This window comes from Hemicordylus capensis, chromosome 2 (genome assembly GCF_027244095.1).
Source record: "Hemicordylus capensis ecotype Gifberg chromosome 2, rHemCap1.1.pri, whole genome shotgun sequence".
In the NCBI taxonomy this organism is placed as follows: Eukaryota; Metazoa; Chordata; class Lepidosauria; order Squamata; family Cordylidae; genus Hemicordylus; species Hemicordylus capensis.
This window is the reverse complement of record NC_069658.1, coordinates 328,513,631-328,534,358: the sequence shown is the minus strand read 5'-3', so window position 1 is coordinate 328,534,358 and position 20,728 is coordinate 328,513,631. Positions and strand designations below refer to the sequence as shown.

At 45.6% G+C, this 20,728-nt stretch overlaps 1 protein-coding gene across 2 annotated transcripts in view; it reads right to left on the bottom strand.

Annotated features, from left to right (window-relative positions):
- The window catches only part of TRAIP (TRAF interacting protein), a 47,484-nt gene extending 27,532 nt beyond the window's left edge, over window positions 1–19,952 (bottom strand). Inside the window, exons 1-5 of one of the 2 annotated variants that reach the window (XM_053302611.1) lie at window positions 19,685–19,952; window positions 18,841–18,941; window positions 14,022–14,079; window positions 12,113–12,196; window positions 450–489 (exon numbers count right to left, since the gene is read on the bottom strand). In XM_053302611.1, the coding sequence (XP_053158586.1) occupies window positions 450–489; window positions 12,113–12,196; window positions 14,022–14,079; window positions 18,841–18,938 (280 nt within the window). In that variant the 5' untranslated portion in view covers window positions 18,939–18,941; window positions 19,685–19,952. Of the gene's footprint in view, window positions 1–449; window positions 490–12,112; window positions 12,197–14,021; window positions 14,080–18,840; window positions 18,942–19,456; window positions 19,576–19,684 lie in introns of those variants that run through there. The other variant, XM_053302610.1, reaches the window with a different exon arrangement.
- Between the last annotated feature and the right edge of the window lie 776 nt (window positions 19,953–20,728).

Genomic DNA, 20,728 nt, shown 5'->3' with positions numbered 1-20,728 from the left:
TTCTAAACTTAAAGTTTGCATGGTCTCTAAAGCAATGGGGAAATGGGAATGAATGCATGAGCAGTCATCATGTGGACCATCATTTGAGCAGCAGACTAAATCCACCACTTCCCTACTTTTATTTGGTTTCCAAAGCTTCATGCAATAGGTATGAATTCTTAGAAATAAGCATTAACTCTAAACACCTGAATATTCTCCTTCCCATGTTCTTCACCAACTAAAGTTGTGCCATGTAAAATCTTTGGGGCTGAGCATAACCTTTTGACTCTGGTAAGCAAGTGGTCCAAAGTGTTTCAGATGCTTCCTTTCTCATGAAAGGTTTGTGGACAGAGGCAGCTTTGTCCATTTAGGGCCCAGAGTAAAGTCACCATGCAAATCTTGTCAGTCATATTTTCCTCATGGACCTTTCTGAAGGGCAGGCCCCTGGGCACTCCCATTTCCCAACTCACCTTTCATAGATAGCTGGGCTTTCACCTTGTCCAGTTCATTCTGAAATACAGTACACAGAACCAGTTTAGGCTGTAGCACAATGTACAAACCTTCATTACAGCTTTAAAAAATCATGTGACAAGGCAACCTTATTCTACCCCACCTAAAACACTTGGCACCAGCATTGACTGAGTTAGACTGGAACAGTTGTAATTTATAAAACTTTATTAGTCATAATATAAAATCTAGTATTAATCTTGAACTGAGGGAGTGTCTCAGAATTGGCAAGAGTTCAACAGCAAATGAGATGACAAGGGGGGGAGGGAAATCTCACAGTCTTGTCTTATCCATGTCAGTCTTGTTTCTCACACTGTCATTTTGTTTTTGTTGAACTTCAGAAGTCTCACAGGGAAAATGCTGTGGAAGAATTTCTGCACTATTTTAACTTAACAAGGCAATAAGGCAGCGATTCTGCCAGACAGAATTTGATTACCAAATATATACTTTAACTAATATTTCGAAGCAAGGGATAATGCACTAGAGTGTGCTACAAAACTAGTGCTTGGGTATGGTCCAAACAAATGGCAAATGCATCTGGACAGAGATATAAGTGAAATGCTCCAGAGCCAAACCAAACCCTTATTTAGTATGCATTCAAATGAGCTTGAATATTGATATTGACACAGAACAGCAGCTGGATGAAAGGGCAGTGATGAACTGATTGGCTCCATCTTGGGAGAAGTGCCTAGTGAGCACCCAAGGGATCGTTGTAACAGCTGGCAGTGTTTAATCCTGGAAGAGGAAGTATACAGCATACCATCAGAATTTACAGTACTTGTATTCTTCCTGGCATCAACAACTTGGTAGACAGAAATATAGGTAGGAAATGGCTGTTTATATTTTTATTTTTAAAATCCAATATATTTAGGTGAGAGAGAAAAACACAAGAGAGCTCTAGAAAGCTCTCTGATTAGAACCGGTTCACACTCAAACTGGCTTGGTTTGACCTTGAACAGAGTTCAGTCTGAGGTCAGACCAAACCTCTCGGGCTGGTTCTGGCCCAGTTTGAGGGCAAGGGGTGTTGTGTCAAATTTCTAGTTTTTAAAAAATAATTTACTGCCTGGCAAGGGCAGTGGGGCAGCGGTGGCCTTTGGGGGGGGTGCTGTGGTAGCCATGGGGGGTCTCTGGCATCTCCCCTCCCCCCACTGTCCTCCCCTTGGTCTCTCAGGAGACAGGCAGGCCGTTTCAGCCCTCTGAGTGCGCGGTGGCCATTTTTGAGGCTGCTGCACACTCACAGAGGGCTGAAATGGCCCCGAAACGTGTGGCTGGCGGAGGGAGGGGGGAGATGCTGGAGACAATCTTCTGCAACCGCTGCAGCACCCCCCGAAGGCCACTGCTGCCCTCGCTGGGTGGTAAGTCATTTTTTAAAAATTGAACACCCCCCTCCCTCGAACTGGGCCCAAACTGGTTCTAATTCAAACCAAACTGGGCCCTGTTTGAGCGATGCCAAAACCAAACATGTCTGGTCCAGTTCGGAATCGAACTGAACTAGGCAAACCGATTTTGTGCACATCCGATTTTGTGCACATATAAAGCATCGAGGCTGAATGAGGCCAGTGGGATGGTAGACAAGCTGGACATTAGCTGAAATGTAATCTGATAGCACAAGATGCCAACACTTTTTGAAGCTATTTGTGCAAAGACATCATGTCATTGAGATGATATGTTGTCATTCATTGGGAAACCTAGAATATTGTGTGGCTTTCTGGCATCTTACTGCTGAAATACTGATATGCAGTGAGAAATCAAAATGTATTCATAATCAATAAAGAATACAAACTTGGCAAAGTAATAAGGAGAATTGAAATATGATTGTGTAGACACAGTTACATTGTATATAAAATTGGGAGAAAGCCATAATTCTTATTTTAATAAATTTGTATTCCGCCCACTACCAAAGTCTCTAGGTGGTTTACAGCATAAAACAAACCAAGAATTTGTTAAAACATAAAAATCAGATTAAAATGTCCATAAAACACACACCAAGTAACTAAAAAGCTTGGCTGAAGAGATGTGTCTTTAGTTGTTTCCTATAAGCCAACAGGGATGGAACAGCTTTAATCTTAGCAAGACGTTCATTCCACTGTCCTTGGGCAATTACAGAGAAAGCACACCTTTGAGTCACAACCAGATGAGCTGGCGGCAGCCTCAAAGGTATCTCCCCAGAAGTTTATAATAGGCGGTGGGGTTCACAAATGAAGAGGGCATTCTCTTAAATACTGTGGGCCGAAGCCATAAAGAACTTTATAGGTAATAACCAGCACTTTGTATTTTGCCCAGAAACCTATTGGTAGCCAGTGTAGATCTTTTAGAACTGGAGTAATATGGTCTCTACAGAACGTCCCGGAGACCAATCTGGCAGCAGCATTCTGCACTAATTGCACTACATACAAGGACAACCCCACGTACACTGCATTGCAGTAGTCAAGCCTGAAGGTTACCAGCATATCTACCACTGTCGGAAAATCATTCACTTCCAGGAAAGGGAGCAGTTGGCGAACTAGTTGAAACAGATAAAGAGCACTCCTGGCCACTGCCTCCACCTGAGGTATCAGAGAGAGGGTTGGGTCCAGAAGTACACCTAAACTGCGAACCTGTTCTTTCTGGAAGAGTGTAACCTCATCCAGAACAGGCAGATCTATCCCATTTCCGAAACTGCGGCTTCCTACCATGAGCACGTCTGTCTTGTTTGGATTCAGTCTCAGTTTGTTATCTCTCATCTAGCCAATTACTGCCTCAAGGCAGGCATTTAGGGAAGTTATGCCATTGCCTGATGAAGCTGATATGGAGAAGTAGATTTGGGTGTCATCAGTGTACTGATAACACCCTGTACCAAATCCCCTGATTATCTTTCCAAATGGTTTCATGTAGATATTAAAAAGCATTGGAGACAAAATGGAGCCCTGAGGGACACCATACAAAAATTCTTGCTTTGTAGAGCAGTCTCCAAGTAACACCTTCTGAAATCTGCCTGAGAAGTATGAGCAGAACCACTGCAAAGCCTACACCCAGTCTCTGTAGGCGATCCAGAAGGATATCATGGTTGTTGGTATCGGAAGCCGTCAAGAGATCCAAAAGGACCAAAAGAGTCACACTCCCTCTGTCAATACCCCTTTGGAGATCATCCATCAGGCTGACCAAAGCAGTCTCCACCCCATAACCTGCCTGAAAGCCAGTTTGAAATGGGCCTATAATTGCCTGAGGGATCCAGTATAGGCTTCTTTAAAAGAGATCTAATAATTGCCTCCTTTAGACAAAGAGGCAACCTACCTTCCCCCAGAGAAGCATTTATGATAACAACCAGGCCCTCTCCAACAATCTCCCTTCTTGATAATATAAGCCTCCAACAATCTCCCTGCTTGATAATATAATATGTAATATAATATAATAATATTGGACTCTGTGCATGCATTGGGGCTTTTCAGCTCCCCTTATCAAATCTAACTGCAATACTAAGCTTACACCTAGCAGGGTTTCCTCACCCATCCACTGAAGGGAGGTAATAAGGAAATATGGTTTATTAGAAGGCCAAGAATGCAGTTCAGGCTACTGTCTAAAATGTTTATGGTAAGGAAAGTTCAGAAGAGAGGTGAAGAGGGCTCACATTTTTCTCCATTTGTGTGCCTGTGACAAGGTGGGAGGATTAGAGGAATTGATACTAAAATAAAAAATGGACATAGAAAAGCAATGTTGAGTATAGAATTATAGCAGAGAAGGAATGAGATCTCTGCCAGGTCAATCTGATCCAGAAACTGTAGCAACAGAGGCAGTCCAGAGTTCATTTGGGGTTCAGGAAGCACAATAAGAAAGTCCCTGTATGGAAATTGAAAAATTAAGAGGAAACCTGGTGTTGAGGAAGAGGGAGCACAGAGTTGTTCAGGTCTACTAGAAGCAGCCTATGTTTTGGGGGCACTTGCCAACTACTAATTTAGAAAACTGTATGAATAATTTTGCATTGGGGAGAAACTGAAAAATGAAAAGGATGTTTATGTCCACTTATTCTTGTCACTAACAGTACTGGAGCAAGACACAGGGTATTTATCAATCTACCCCACTCCTTCCTTGCTTGGCTGTAGTCATCACAACGTAAAACCAATGTAGTGCTATATATAAAGCTATTACTAGCTGCTGGCAGATAGGCAAGAATATTACTGCTTAACATATTCTGTACACAGAAGCACATAAAGTGAGGTTCTTCCCAGCATATCTTCATGCCATCATATTTAGAAAAACTTAGCTTTCAACATTTAGCAAGTTAAAGCAGCTCCTGGCAGTCCGTGACCTCTTTGTTCAGTGCCCATTAATGGAGAGTATGGCTCCCTAGAGATATTGGCATAAACCATTCATTTGTGAAGTGTTTCAACACTTCCCCTGCTAATAGCTGCAACCTTTAGCCAAGGCTTGCAAGAGCATGTTTTTGCTGCAGTGGGCATGAACTTAACATTCAACCATCCTTATGTGTAACAGTTTTCCACTGCTGAATGGCTCACCTACTGGAACAGAATGTTTAAATAAACAATTTCAAATGCAAAGGTAGCTTTTATATGCATCAAACTATTCTTGAAACACAACAGCCATGATTATTTATCACACAGAGCAGAATGCTTTCAGTTTTTTCTGCATGAACATTGCTACTTTTTTGTGATGGAACTGTTACCTACTTCAGATGAATTAGATTTTCATACTATATACACGCATTGTCATAGCAATGCTAATTATGACAGCCACTGCACATGCTAATTTTAAACACAAGAGGGTAGAAAAACCCCATTATACAAAGGTCAATGGAAGATTTCCTCTTTTCTTTTAATGGCTTGGATATAAAAGAAATAGCATTTTTCTAAGATTAAATTATTGTCAAGAGCAGTACAATATTTTTCATTACCACCACATTATAGAACACTAACAGATAAAACTTCAGCTAGGTGTGTACCTGATTATAACAAGTTGTTAAACTAAGAACTAACCAACCTACTTTCCTTTCACTGTCTCTACAAATGGACTAAATTTGGTTCAAATCAAGGTCCACAAGTTAGTTCCCTTGCACTTCAAATGTGCATGCATCTACCATCTTGGATTCGGGTGGATTACATCATTACAAACTACACCACTGAGGTGTCCTTGTGTGTCACTCACTACAACTGTATCAAATTTGATTCAAATCAGTTAGACAGTCCACAAATTAGCCCACTTGTGCCTCAGATGTTCACACGGCCGCCATCTTGAACTGGAGTGGATGACATCACCACACACCATGCCATTTGGGCATCCCTACGTGTCCCTATAGTTGTAGCAAATTTGGTTCAAATCAGTTAAGCGGTTCACAAGTTAGCTCACTTGCACCTCCAAAGTTTACACGTGCGCCATCTTGAATTGGTGTGGCTTACATCATCACAAACTACGCCATTGAGGTGTCCCTGTGTGTCACTCACTGGTCTGGAGTGGGGGCGGCAATATCACAGGTAGCGGGCAGAGGGAGGTATGGCGGTGGGAGTTGGGCGGGCCGTTACTGGGGAAATCGGTCCAGGCAATTGAGGCCTGTTCCTTTTTCCGGCCCCTCTCCCAACCCTCTGACCCTAGGGAGCTCTGAGAACACTCCTTCGAGGATTAGGGTGCTGCTGCTCAATGCCAGGTCAGTTAACGCAAAAACATCTCTCATCCACGATCTGATTGTGGATGAGCGTGCTGACCTGGTATGCGTGACGGAGACCTGGTTGGATGCGCTGGGCGGGGTTGGTCTCTCTCAGCTTTGTCCTCCAGGTTTCCAGATCGTGCAGCAGCCCCGCCTCGAGTGCCAGGGAGGAGGCGTTGCAGTCATCTTTCGAGAGACCCTCCCCATTTCCAGGTGCCCGGTCAGGCAATCTCAGAATTTCGAGTGTTTGTCCTTGAGGGTGGGCCTCCGAGATAGGCTGGGGATTCTGTTGGTGTACTGACCACCCCGCTGCACTTCAGTCTCCCTACCTGAGCTGGCGGGGGTGGTCTCGGAGGTGGCTTTGGGTTCCCCCAGGCTTATTGTTTTGGGGGATTTCAATGTCCACGCCGAGGCCCCCCTAGTGGGTGCGGCTCAGGATTTCATGGCCTCCATGGCAACCATGGGCCTGTCTCAATTGGTATCGGGCCCTACCCACGTGGCGGGACACACTCTGGATCTGGTTTTTGCCGACCGGGAAATAAATGATCTGGAGGTGGGGGAATTTGAGATCACTCCCTTGTCATGGACAGATCATCACCTGGTGGGGTTTAGTTTGACTGCTCCGTCTGCCCTCTGCAGGGGTGGTGGGCCGATTAAGATGGTCCGCCCCCGGAGGCTTATGGATCCGCTTGGATTTCAGACGGCCCTTGGGGAGTTTCCAGTGTCCAGAGCTGGTGACCCTGTCGAGGCCTTGGTTGATCTCTGGAATGGAGAGATGGCCCGGGCTGTTGACACGGTTGCCCCCAAGCGCCCTCTCCGGCTTGGTGGAGCCCGTTCTGCTCCTTGGTTTTCCTCGGAGCTTAGGGCAATGAAGCAACTCGGATGACGGCTGGAGCAACGCTGGAGGAAGAGTCGTCACGAATCCAATCGAACACGGGCTAGAACCCATTTTAGGGACTACGCCGTGGTGGTGGGGGCGGCGAAGAAATGTTTTTTCTCCGCCTCCATTGCGTCTGCTCAGTGCAGGCAAACAGAGCTGTTTCGTGTGGTGAAAACATTGCTCCACACATCCCCTCGGACAATGAGGGAGGAGTCATCTACAGCTCTTTGTGATCGGTTTGCCTGTCGCTTTGCAGATAAAGTCGCTTGCATCCGTGCTGACCTGGACTCCAGAGTTTTGGCAGTTCCGGCAGACGTGCCTCTGGTACCATCTGGTCCCGTTGTTTTGGATTCTTTTCAGTTGGTGCAGCCTGAGGATGTGGACAAGATCCTGGGCAGTGTGCGGGCGACTTCGTGCGCTCTTGACCCTTGCCCTTCATGGCTAATAAAAGCTGCCAGGGAGGGGACAGGCAGATGGCTGGAGGTGATCGTTAATGCTTCGTTAAGGGAGGGCAGGATGCCATCGTGCCTTAAGCAGGCGGTGGTAAGACCTCTATTAAAAAAGCCCTCCCTTGATCCCTCCAACCTGGACAATTATAGACCTGTGTCTAACCTTCCCTTCTTGGGCAAGGTGATGGAGCATGTGGTGGCGTCCCAGCTGCAGAGGGTCTTGGATGATACGGATTATCTGGACCCTTTTCAATCTGGCTTCCGCCCCGGGTATGGGACTGAGACTGCCTTGGTTGCTCTAGTGGATGACCTACGCCGGGAACTAGACAGGGGGAGTGCGTCCCTGTTGGTTCTGCTGGACCTCTCGGCGGCGTTCGATACCATCGACCATGGTATCCTTCTGGGCCGCCTCTCGAGTATGGGAATCGGAGGCACTGCGTTGCAGTGGTTCCGGTCCTTTCTTGAGGGGAGGGTCCAGAAGGTGGTGCTGGGGGACTACTGCTCGGCCCCGTGGCCGTTGGCCTGTGGAGTCCCGCAGGGATCGGTCTTGTCCCCCATGCTGTTTAACATCTACATGAAGCCGCTGGGAGAGGTCATCCGGGGATTTGGACTGAGTTGTCAGCAATATGCGGATGACACTCAGCTCTATCTCTCCTTGTCATCTGATCCTAGGGAGGCGGTGGATGCCTCTCGAGTATGGGAATCGGAGGCACTGCGTTGCAGTGGTTCTGGTCCTTTCTTGAGGGGAGGGTCCAGAAGGTGGTGCTGGGGGACTACTGCTCGGCCCTGTGGCCATTGGCCTGTGGAGTCCCGCAGGGATCGGTCTTGTCCCCCATGCTGTTTAACATCTACATGAAACCGCTGGGAGAGGTCATCCGGGGATTTGGACTGAGTTGTCAGCAATATGCGGATGACACTCAGCTCTATCTCTCCTTGTCATCTGATCCTAGGGAGGCGGTGGATGTCCTGAATCGGGGGCTGGGGGCCGTGATGGGGTGGATGTGGGCTAACAAACTGAAATTGAATCCGGATAAGACGGAGGTACTGTTGGTCAGTAGGAGAGCCAATCGGGATGAGGAGATTTTACCGGTTCTGGATGGGGTTGCACTCCCCTTGAAGGAGCAAGTACGCAGCTTGGGGGTACTACTGGACCCGGCTCTGCTTTTGGAAGCTCAGGTGGAGGCGGTGGCTAGGGGTGCCTTTGCACGGCTTCGGCTGGTGCGCCAGTTGCGTCCCTTTCTCGAGAAGGCAGATCTGGCCACGGTTACCCATGCCTTAGTCACGTCGCGGCTGGATTACTGTAACGCGCTCTACGTGGGGCTACCCTTGAAGAATATCCGGAAACTACAGCTAGTGCAAAACGCGGCAGCGAGGGTTCTATCTGGAGCTGCCCGTTGGGAATATATCACCCCCATTTTGAAAGAGCTGCACTGGCTGCCGGTTTGTTTCCGGGTCCAATTCAAGGTGCTGGTTTTGACCTTTAAAGCCCTAAACGGTTTGGGCCCGGGGTATTTGAGGGACCGCCTGCTCCCAAGGGTTGCTGCCCGCTTGACTAGGACATCTGGGGGGGCCCTGCTCCGGGTGCCGACAATGAGGGAGGCCCGGCTGTCGTGCACTCGGAATGCTCTCCCGGTGGCCATTCGTTCCTCGCACTCCATCACAGCTTTTAGAAAGCTTTTAAAGACTTGGCTTTTTACCCAGGCTTTTACATAATCGTCTTTTACTGCTGTTCTTGTGTGTTTTTATCTGTTGTCTTGTTTTTATGCCTGTTTTTAGCTTGATGTTTTTACTGTATGTTTTTAATTTTTGTAAACCGCCTTGGGGTTTTCTTTTAACGAAAGGCGGTATAAAAATGTAAAAATAAATAAATAAATAAATAAACTTTACCAATTTGGTTCAAATGGGTTAGACAATCCACAAATTAGCCCGCCTGCACCTCAGATGTTCACGTGGCCGCCATTTTGAATTGGAATGTCATCACACACCATGTTATTTCAGCACTGCTGTGTGTCCTTGCAGTTGTAGCAAATTTGGTTCAAATTGGTTAAGCAGTTCACAAGTTAGCCTACTTGTGCCCCAAAGATTTACGTGTCTGCCATCTTGGATCAGGGTGGATGACATCATCACAAACTACACTATTGAGGTGTCCCTACAACTTTACCTGATTTGGTTCATATTGGTCCAGGCGTTGCGAAGTTGATAGGAGGAGGGACACACGGACACACACAGAATGCCGGGTGATCTCAAAAGCCTACTGGGAAGTAGGCTAAAAAAATCTCTTTAACCTTGATAGTTTTAAGGTACATATTTGTTTGCTGTATAGTCTTGGGAATATGTGTGCATATAAAACAGGAGGCTATATAGAGATAGAAATATATCCTGTTTTTACACACACTTCAAAATCTTATTTTGTTATTTCATTTAAATGTCTCTTTTTTCCTCTTGTGAAGCAAAAGGCTCACAGTGGAAGCTGAATGATTATACAGAGTAACAGGAGAAATGTAACAATGTGCCAAAAGATGTCAAGTGAAGAGTATAATCTGACAGCATTCCTTTAACAGCTTCCTCCCAATGAGCATTGCAAAGATAGCAAACTACCCTCTCATTGCTCATGTCTTCAGACTAACTTTAATAGCAGAATATTCTTCCAAACTGACAGACTTCAATATAGCTTAGTTACCATGATCTGTGCAACATTTGAGGGCATTAGAGAAAAAATGCTCACAAAAACGGTAACTGAAAAGGAAATTCCAGTGCTGTATGGAACAAATCTTAGAACAACAGTAAGTCAGAGAAAATGGAGGTACACACATGGACAAATGTGTTGGTACCCTTATAGCTAATTGAAAAAGTGTTTTATGCTTCCTGAAAAGCGATTAAATGAAAAGCAATTGTCCCATATATACCTGCATGCCTTTGATATGTCATCAAGTGTGAAAAGAGATAAAGTATCACTTATTCTACAAAGATATTCTAAAGTGACCTGGACACATTTGTTGGTACCCCTAGAAAAGATCATAAATAATTGGATTAGAGTGATTTTTCAAATGAGCTGTTTTCTTTCTTTATCACACCTCTCTAATTGTGCAATCAGTCATTCAGCCTATTGAAATGGAGAAGAGTGGTCACTCTGCTGTTTGGTATCATCGTGTGTCCCACAAAGAACATGGACCAGAGAAAGCAAAGGAGAGAGTTGTCCGAGGAGATCAGAAAGAAAATTATAGACAAGCATGTTAAAGGCAAAGGCTATAAGACCATCTCCAAGCAGTTTGATGTTCCTGCGACAACAGTTGCAAATATTATTAAGAAGTTCAAGGTCCATGGGACTGTATGCAACCTCCCTGGACACAGCCGCAAGAGGAAAATCGATCCCAGAATGGGCAGAAGGATAGTGAGAATGGTAGACAAAAAGCCAAGGACAACTTCCAAAGAGATACAAGCTGAACTCCAAGGTCAAGGTCCATCAGTGTCTGATCGCACCATCTGTCGCTTTTTGAGTGACAGTGCGCTCAATGGAAGAAGACCGAGGAGGACTCCACTGTTGAAAGAAAAACATAAAAAAGCCAGACTGGAATTTGCTAAAATGCATATTGACAAGCCACAATGCTTTTGAGAGAATGTCCTTTGGACAGATGAGACAAAACTGGAACTTTTTGGCAAGTCACATCAGCTCTATGTCCACAGACAAAAAAACCGAAGCTTTCAAAGAAAAGAACACCATACCGCCTGTGAAACATGGAGGAGGCTTGGTTATGTTTTGGGGCTGCTTTGCTGCGTCTGGCACGGGGTGCCTTGAGTCTGTGCAGGGAACAATAAAATCTCAAGACTTATCAAGACATTCTGGAGCGAAAGGTACTGCCCAGTGTCAGAAAGTTCTGTCTCAGTCGCAGGTCATGGATCCTCCAACAGGATAATGACCCAAAACACACAGCCAAAAGCACCCAAGAATGGCTAAGGACAAAACATTGGACTATTCTGAAGTGGCCTTCTATGAGCCCTGATTTGAATCCTATTGAACATCTATGGAAAGAACTGAAACATGCAGTCTGGAGAAGGCACCCTTCAAACCTGACACAGCTGGAGCAGTATGCTCAGGAAGAGTGGGCAAAACTACCTGTTGACAGGTGTAGAAGTCTCATTGAGAGCTACAGGAATTGCTTGTTTGCACTGATTGCCTCTAAAGGTTGTGTAACAAAATATTAGGTTAAGGGTCCCATCATTTTTGTCCATGCAATTTTCATTTGTGTTATTATTTGAAATATTCTGTTGCATCTCTTTTGCATAAACTCTAAAGCAAAGTCTGATTTTTGTTAAATTCGGAATAAACAATGATGGGTGCCAATTACTTATGTCAGTTTCAAGTTATTTCAGAGACAATTGTGGGTTCTTCTTTTTTCGTGGAGGGGTACCAACACATTTGTCCACGTGTATAGCCCATTTCTGTATGACTTAAGATGGAAGCTTTTTAAAGCTGAAGATACTGAGTAGATCATGTTAAATCCAACAGATATATGTTTGCTTCTGTGAGTTCATAAGCACAGAAACAGAACACACCAGTATGCATCTTTGATCCTACAGTGAAAACAATTCTCTACCACAGAGGCTATTTCATTAACTCATGTGATAGGTACAAGCTGCTGCACATAAATATAAATTGCATACCTGTAGAGTTTCTGCATCCACTGCTGTCTGTTCCTCCAGGGCAACATCAAAGAACAATTTGTTAATGATGTGTCTTTTACCAACCTACATATAACATGGGAAACAACAAGGACGTTGTGTATTAAGCAAATATCAAATTAATAAAGCAAATAAATATGGAACACAGTATTTGCCATCTAGCTTCTAGACAATAAAAATACCAACACTGCAGAAGATACAAGGTCAAAACTAGGGCCTTCAGAACAGAATTGCTTTAATTAAATTGAAATTAAATGAATGAATGAATGAATGAATGAATATTAACTAGTCAGCCAGATTCTATAGTGGATGGCTTTGCAGAAACACTTGGGGGACCAGGCACAGAAGGTGGAATCAATGTGCCCTGTCTAGTGCATTGAAGAGACACAGGATAGAAGATGACACACTTCCCATAGTTACTGTCACTAAGAAATTATCTGGCTCATCATTTTAGTAACAGACTTTCCAAGTTTGCAACCATCATTCCAGCATTCGATTTTGGAATTCTGACAAAAGGAAAAATCCAAGCACCTTGGAATGGAGTGCAGTTTGTTCTCTGGCAGCTTCAGTTCAGCAGCTGAGGCTGAGCTCATGGTGTGCCAAATCCAAGCAAGAGCGGCTTGCTTTATGAAAAAAAACCAAAATCACTGAAATTGAATCTTTCACCACCTCCCCCATGCAGCTACAGCTTTGTGTTTTAAGTATTATATACAGTCATGACACCACCTAATTGCATAGTTACTGCTACATAAGATGCTATTTTGCAATAACTCCATGGTAACCCAAAGATATGAGAGGTGATGAAGAATAAAGGGAATCAACAAATCAGAAGGGCAACAAGGAGCAAGACCCAGCAGGGGCTGAAAAAGACAGGAGCACAATAATGAGGCAACATGCAGCCTGGCATCTTCAAATTGATGTTTTCTTGAAATCCTAGATGGCAAATAAAACTGCAGAGACCGAAACCAACTCTGCTAATAATGACTACACTCACAGAGTGCACCACACTATGGTCACCACCGCAAGCGCTCATTATGTATAGCCAAGAGCTGGCATTATGTAGGAGGACTTCTGACATTCTGTCCTGGATTGACAGATGTCTCCCCTATGCTACATCAGTGACAGCATTGAAGCTTGCAGTTTCAAAAGCAGATGGTAGTGATGCATTGAGGGCTGCCATTCAAGAAACATAAGAGCAAAGCTGAATGAAGCTAGCTACATTCACAGCTAGCTGCACTGTTGCTTCATTTTGGTAAGGTGAGAACTCTAAACAAAATTTAGGTAATTCACGCTCTCTGCTAAGAAAAGCATAAACACTATGCTATAAACACTTCCCAATGTGTACCAATCCTTAGCACTAGAGAAGCACTGGAAAAATTCAACCCCACAATACACAGATGTTGGAGCCATTAGCTTCACACTCTTTATAAAAAGCTTTACACTTGAGGGAAATGAGGTTGATGGTTTCTGCCTCCAATGTGCTTCCCTGTCCCTTTACTCCGTCAGTCATTCCTTCCCTGTCTCCCAAAGCCGGAACAGGCCTACTGAATCATCCTCACTTCTGGATATAGTATTACTTTTCTACAAGTTAAAGTTAATTATGGTTAGAGTTCTGCAGTAGTAATGCATAAGCAAAATGCCTTACAACTATTTTGTCATTCATGCTTGTAAACAGCCCTATGAGGTACAGAACAGGCAGGCAACAGCCTCAGTTTCCCTAGGCCACACAGTGAATTCATAGTTGAAGGAATTTATAACCAGAAACAGCACTATTTGTTCAACTACTCTGGTAATACAGCAGCACTGACATAAATAAGAACTACAAAGCACTTTGTATGTTTAAAAAGTGACAGATTATTTTGTAAACAAAGTCTAAGCCATCTGTACGTACCTGAATTCTGCATTGTGGGCAAGTTCGACTTGGTGCTGTGTCAAACCACTGGATGAGGCTAGGGAAAATACAAACGGATACTTAATGGATGCCAACAAATGGATACTTAAAATGAGAAGAGCTTCTTAACATGAGTCACACCAGTAAGTACAAAGTATCAAATAGGAAAGGCAACTAAATTAATCAAGTATATCACCACACATGCTTTCCAACATACAATCACACTTTTAAATTTAACCTGGTACCTAGCTATAAAGCAAGCATCCTTAATATAATGCATAGGCTGTTATCCTATACATACTGTACTTACATTCCTTTTACTATATAAACTGCTTTGTGGTCTTCTTTGTTGAAAAGCAGTACAGTATACACATCCTCTCTAATAAAACGCTTGGTGTCCATCCATGGACGGACACCAAGCGTGTGTTCGTGCCTCCCTCTGCCGTTCTGCGCATGCGCACAGCGCATGCGCAAAACGGCCAAGTCAAAATGGACACAGGCAACAGACGGCCATGTTGGCTGCGGGGAGGTGAGAGACGGAGGCGGCGGGACTGGGGAGGCGAGAGACGGAGGCGGTGGGACCGGGCCGGCCGCAGGTAGGGGAAAGACGGTAGCGGCCGAAATGGCCCGGCCGCGAGGAGGGGGAAGATGGCGGCGGCCAGAGAACAGCAGAGAACAGCAGCTCCTCGGCAGAGCCGCCGCCTCAGCCAGAGAACCCGGAGGGAAGAAAAGCGAGCGGGCTGAGGGGGCGGCGGCGGGAGGTATGTAGCTGACAAGGTGGAGGTGGAAGGAGGTGGTGAGGGAAGCCAGCTGAGACGGCAGCGGAGCCGCCGCCTCGCCCAGAGAACCTGGAACCCGATGGGAAGAAAAGTGAGGGGGCGGGGGTGCTGCTGAGCTGCGTAGAAGGAGTGGCAGCAGCAGGTTGAGAGAGAGAGAGAGAGAGAGACCGTCGTCGAGCGGGGAAGGTGGGGCTGGAACAGACCCGAAGGAGGGGAGAGGATGGGGGCTGAGGCTTTTGACTGGGGGGCTGGGGTGATGTTTCTGGGGTGGGTGGGGGAGATGGGCAGGCAGGCTTACCTCTGGGTCTCAAGTGCTGCTGCTGGGGTCGAGCCACAGGGAAGAGCTCTAAAACAGGCTCCATACTAGCGCCCGTTATTTTAACGGGCTTCAAAACACTAGTTCTAAATAATACATCAAGTGAGTTCTATTGAAATCAATAGAACTTACTTCCGAGTAAGGATGCATAGAACTGCATTGTAAGTAAGGTTTCACTGAAATTTCAGCTTGTCAAATTTCCACACTACGATTTTGAACATCTTTATCATTATTTACACAAACATTGCCATGAGGGCAGAACTACTTTGCTAGACTGTGAGAGGTGCCAAGACACATAGCTTCCTTCTGAAACAGTTATGATTTTGATTCCAAACGAGGGGTAGGTGTCTTAAAAATAGAGCTCTTGTACAACCCAGTTTTGTCAGAAAGACAAAAGGAAAACTAGATAACTCAGCTAGCTGAGTATAGCTGTAGTCTACATGTGAAGTCACATATATTAACAAAGCACACATATATGGAGATTATTAAAGCAAGCATGAAGGCACTCTGGAAAATCAATATCAATTTTATAGATGGGAAATATGAAGGCCAAGAATTTGTAAGCAAAGGATAGTCTGAGATGCACAGTAGAAAACTCAAAACTCATGCAAAGAGTAGTTCTAACCTTCAAAATGGTATCTATGTTCATACTTTTAAAAAAGTAATAATCTAAGCCATCCTCTATAATAAAGAGCTTGAGTCTGATCCCGTGTCCCTGCCCGTGTCTTTCTCGGCCGTTCTGGGCATGCGCTGATCCCCATGTTGAGGGAGCAGTGGGCCAAGAAGGAACTACGGGGAGGGAGAAGCTGGGATCGGGGAGGGCAGAGGCGGCAGGTACGGCCGAGTGGCCGCGAGACTGGGCCCGCTGGCGGCAGTGGCCGCTGCAGGGCGACTGGGGCCAATGGCGGCGGTGGCGGGGAGAGGACTGGGCCTGGCCCGCTGGCGGCGGACTGGGCCCACTGGCCGTGGCGGCCACACTCGGACCCGCCAGAGACGGAGGGAATGGGAGGCGAAGCCGGGCAGGGGAAAGAGGACCGGCGGGGTGACGATGGGCGGCGGCGTGGGAGGAGGAAGTGGGCGGCGGGGAGAGAGGGAACCCACCACGGCCGGCCATAGAGGTCCTGGGAGCAGGCAACGGCCGGAGGAGCTAAAAGCGCGCCTGAAAGGAGGAAGCGCAGCAGGCAGACTGACGATGAAGCGGGCGGTGCCGAGAGAGAGCTACTCCCGAGCGGGATCCTCCTCCTTCTAGCGCCGACCACAGAGAGGAGAAAAACGGCGGGCGCAGAACAGACTACGGAGAAGGCAGAGACGGCAGCGAGGGGATCGGGAGGACTGAGGGAGGAAGGCAAAGACAGAGAGAGAGAGAGAGAGAGAGAGAAGTGAGGGAGGGAGGGAGGGAGACAGGACAATAGAAAGAAGGAAAGAAGGAAGGAGAGAAAAGAGAGAGAAGGGAGGGAAAAGGACGAAAGAAACAAGGAGGGAGGGAGGAAAAGAAAGAAAGAGAGAAGTAATGAAGGAAGGAAGAAGAAAGAAAAAGGAGAAAGGAGTGAGGGAGAAGGAAAAAAGAAAGAAAAAAAAACAGAAGGGAGGGAGGAGCAGCCAGCCCCAAAGAGCGAGCCCGTTAAAGAAAGAAAAGAGGAAAAGAGAAAGAAATGGGAGTGAGAAGAGGTGGAAGAAAGGAAGGAAAGGAGAGAGGGAGAGGGAGAGAGAAGAAAGTAAGGAAAGGAAAGAGTAGAAGAGGGAGAGAAAAGGAAGGAATGAAAGAGAGAGAGAAAAAGAAAAAAAAGGAAGGAAAGGAGGGCGAGAGAGAGTGAGAAGGAATAAAGGAAACAAAAAAAAAAAGGTACTAGCGCCTGTTATTTTAATGGGCTTAAAAATACTAGTTACTAATAAAAGATCAAATCAATCCAACTGAACCCAGCCAAATTAACATTGCTATTTACTCCAATAATAAAGACAAACAAGAACCAAAGTATCCTCCTTTTGAAGGCTGCAGTCTTATACATGTTAATCTGGGAATAAATCCTATTGAATTCAATTGGACATACTTTTACATAGATGTGCATATGACAGCACACAGCCCTACTTATACACACACCCCTTCTCCCTTGCCGCACAACTTGCCTGTCTTTAAACTCCACTGCATGCAGGCAGGCAGATTAGGTGGGTGCTACTGGCTGAAATGGCAGGAGGGCACCCCACCACCACACTTGTCCAAAATGCAACACAGTTGCATGGTTGCCTGCCAACCAGACCAAGATGTGGAGGGAGGTAAGTGAGCAGTGGCCCAAAATATGGCATGGGCAGGCTGGCAAAAGTGTCTTGCTCCTGTTACCTTTGCCAGGTCAAATGTAGAGTGAACAGTGCCCACACTGCTAGCAAGAAAGCCAAGGTGCATTGAAGCAAGGTCAGTGCTGTCACCTGTTGGCCAGCATTCCCAAAGTGCAGGTGGTGAGATGCCCAAAATGTGTTGTGGATGGGAAAAAAGGGAGTGCAGCTGCATTAAGGTCCAGGCCACCCACCTGTGAGTAGGAGGGCAGTGCTCTGCCCTTCCTCCTATTCTTGTATTCTATGCTGCTCTAATCTGCTGCTGCTGCCACCTCCTCCCCTTCCAAGTTCATAGGATGAAACAAAATGATGTATCAGAAGCACATGCTCAGTTTTAAACACAGAAAAGAGGAGGCAAGGAGTTCAGATGTAGCAGTGGTGGTAGGGACAGCCTGGAGATTGGATGGTTCACCCCTAGGTCTAGGAGGCCATGGCAAAATGGTGGCAGCAGCAATCCACCTAAGGTCAGATTGAATTCTACCAACAATTAGATGTGGACTCATTTAAGAAACATCTTAGAAACTACTAAAGAAATTATCCTGAGCAAATCTTCAGATGATCTGCGTGCTGGCAGATTCTGTCTGCTTCCAAAAATACATAAACCTGATAAACCAGGATGCCCCATTTACTTGTATATTAATACTCTGACTGAGAGCATATCTCAATTTGGGAACACTATTCTCAAACCATGTGCCATAACCACATTCAGATACTCAAAAGTCTGATTTCCTTAATAAACTCAAAACCATTAAAAAAATTCAGATGCAACTTCAGATGTGGAATCACTTCACGCAAATGTAATGAAGATGGATTAATGGCTATTACCATATCATTCCAGACATACCACCAACAAAAGTAACATTGTAACACTGCCATGTTTTGTGCTCATTCTCAACTATTTTGCTTTCTTGGATACATTTTACCTTCAAATCTATGATACTGAAATGGGCACATGTAGGGCCCCACAATATGCTAATTTGTTTATGGCTAATTTGTAACACATTTTAGTTATATGCTTGAAGGTTCCTGAATAATACCCAAGATTCATTAATTCTATTTTCCTTATCTGGACTCTTGGTGAAGAATCACTTAGGGAATTCCACCATAAGTATGATTCATTCCACCTCACCAGAGTATTTCTAATTCTGGCACTAGTGTTAATTTCCAAGATACCACTCTTAATCAAGGATGCTCACCTGCATTCAACTGCCTGTTTTACTGTGTTTCTCCAGCATCTGACCAAGTGGGCTGTCACCTACAAAAGCTTCTGCAACATTAAACTATCATGTGATCTTTTCAGCTCATAATTACTTCACAATATTTTACTACTCAAAGACAATTACTCTGGTTCTTCAAGGACTTTTCTTTATCAATCTCACCATTCACTTATACTCACCAGAAATAGTGAAAGGTGTGTCCACAGTGAATGGCTGCAACATCCCTCTCATTGTCAAAGAAGTCAGAGCAGATGGTACAGTGAGCACGGATAGGCATCCTCTGTAATGGAAACACCAATGAAAAGACATCAAGATTCAAGGATGGAATCCCAGCATAGTTGCCACAACAGCATATCTTCACGTTGCTTTCGTCTCCATCTTACACATTGATGAAATGAATTTGCATGCCTGATCTGCACAAGCAGTACAGCCCAGACTGATCTCTCTGTACTGCAGAACAAACTACGAGAGTCAGTAGAGATGACAGAGTCATTAATCTAGTTTTGTACACAGACTGATACACAAGGAAGTACTGACTGCAGCATACTCAATAATGTGACTGCCACGGGTCCAAAGTATCATTCATAACACACCAAGTATTCACAGTACACCAGGACAGAGTGTCTACTTCATATCTTGAGAGTCTACTTCATACCTTGACAAAAAGTATCAGAAGAAATTAGCAAGAGGAAAACAGTGTAGTGCAATGGTTAGTACGTTTGGCTTAAGTCAGGAAGGCTCAAAGAGCTAAAGGGTGGCATACATGCTGCCCCCGATACTCTCCATCTAACCTACCTCACAGGGTTGTCGAGAAACTAAACAAATGGCGGGGGGTGGGGGAACCATGCATTGCTGTCCTGAGCTCTTTGGAGAAAGTGCAGAATAGGACAGCCATAAGACGCTAAACCTGCCCCGTTAGACCCGTGTCCAAAGCAGAAAGCCCCGCCTGTTAACAAGGAAGCTGCTGGGGTTGTGGGAAAGGCAGGCAAGCAGGCAGAGAAACTCCTCACACATGGACCTTACCCAGCTTTAGCAATTTGCGGGATCGGGATGGGGGCGGAGGGTGGAAAGCGCCTCACTGCCGCGCTGACTGCAGCTTTGTTTTCGCTCCCCCACTCAAATCAGCTCTATGGCGGCTGGTTTTAGACCGACTCTCGACAAAACAATTAACCTGTTAATTTCTAGACTCAACCTCACTAGGTTACCAGATTCAATTTCAAACTTGGTTCCTTTCTCAGCTCTTTCCGGAAAGTACCGGAAATTACGTAACGGGGAAAGGCGCGAGAGGAAAAGTAACTTCCGCCCTTCGTGAAGCTAGCTGGGGCGGTGATCTCCATATCAGAGGGGCGGGACCAAGGGGCATCGTGCGCCGTCCGAAAGAACGTGACCCAAAGGAGGCTGAGGACAGGTGCAAGGGCGCCCCCCATCACGCGACCGCCTCCCCCGGGGCTGCATCAAAAGGGTGTCCTTTTAGCACTGTTATTTTTCTGTGGAAAAAGACTGATTTTGATAGTCTCAAGTGCATATTTTTAAAAGCATTCTGTGCTATAGAAATGCTTCCACCACGACCCCCTTTCCTTTTATGGGTTAGAGGGAAGGCTTTTCCCTGAAAGGCTATGCCAGAAGTCTGTAGCTTAGGAGTCAGGCTCAGTTGGAGGCCTTCAGGTTGCTTTAGGGTAGGGCTATGCTAACGCCGTTCCCTTCAATCTCAACTTCTTTCCAGGACAGCTATTTACTAAGCAGCAGGGCTGTAGACGAAGTAGACGCCTCCTCATGGAGACGTGCTAAGAAAAAAAGAGCGTCAAATTAAAACTGAGAAGAGCAGGGGCGTAACGAGGCTGGAGTAGGCCCAGAGACAATATTTTAAAATGGGCCCCTCGCTGATACACACACACTCACTTCACATGTGACTTGCCTCGGGACGTGGGGGCCCCCAGGCAGCCGCCTCCCCTTGCCTAATGGTAGTTACGCCCCTGGAGAAGAACCTGGAAAAGCATATTTTATTTTTAACATTTATATCCCAGAGCGGTGTACTGCATACTTGAGATTCTCTTTCACAACAACCCT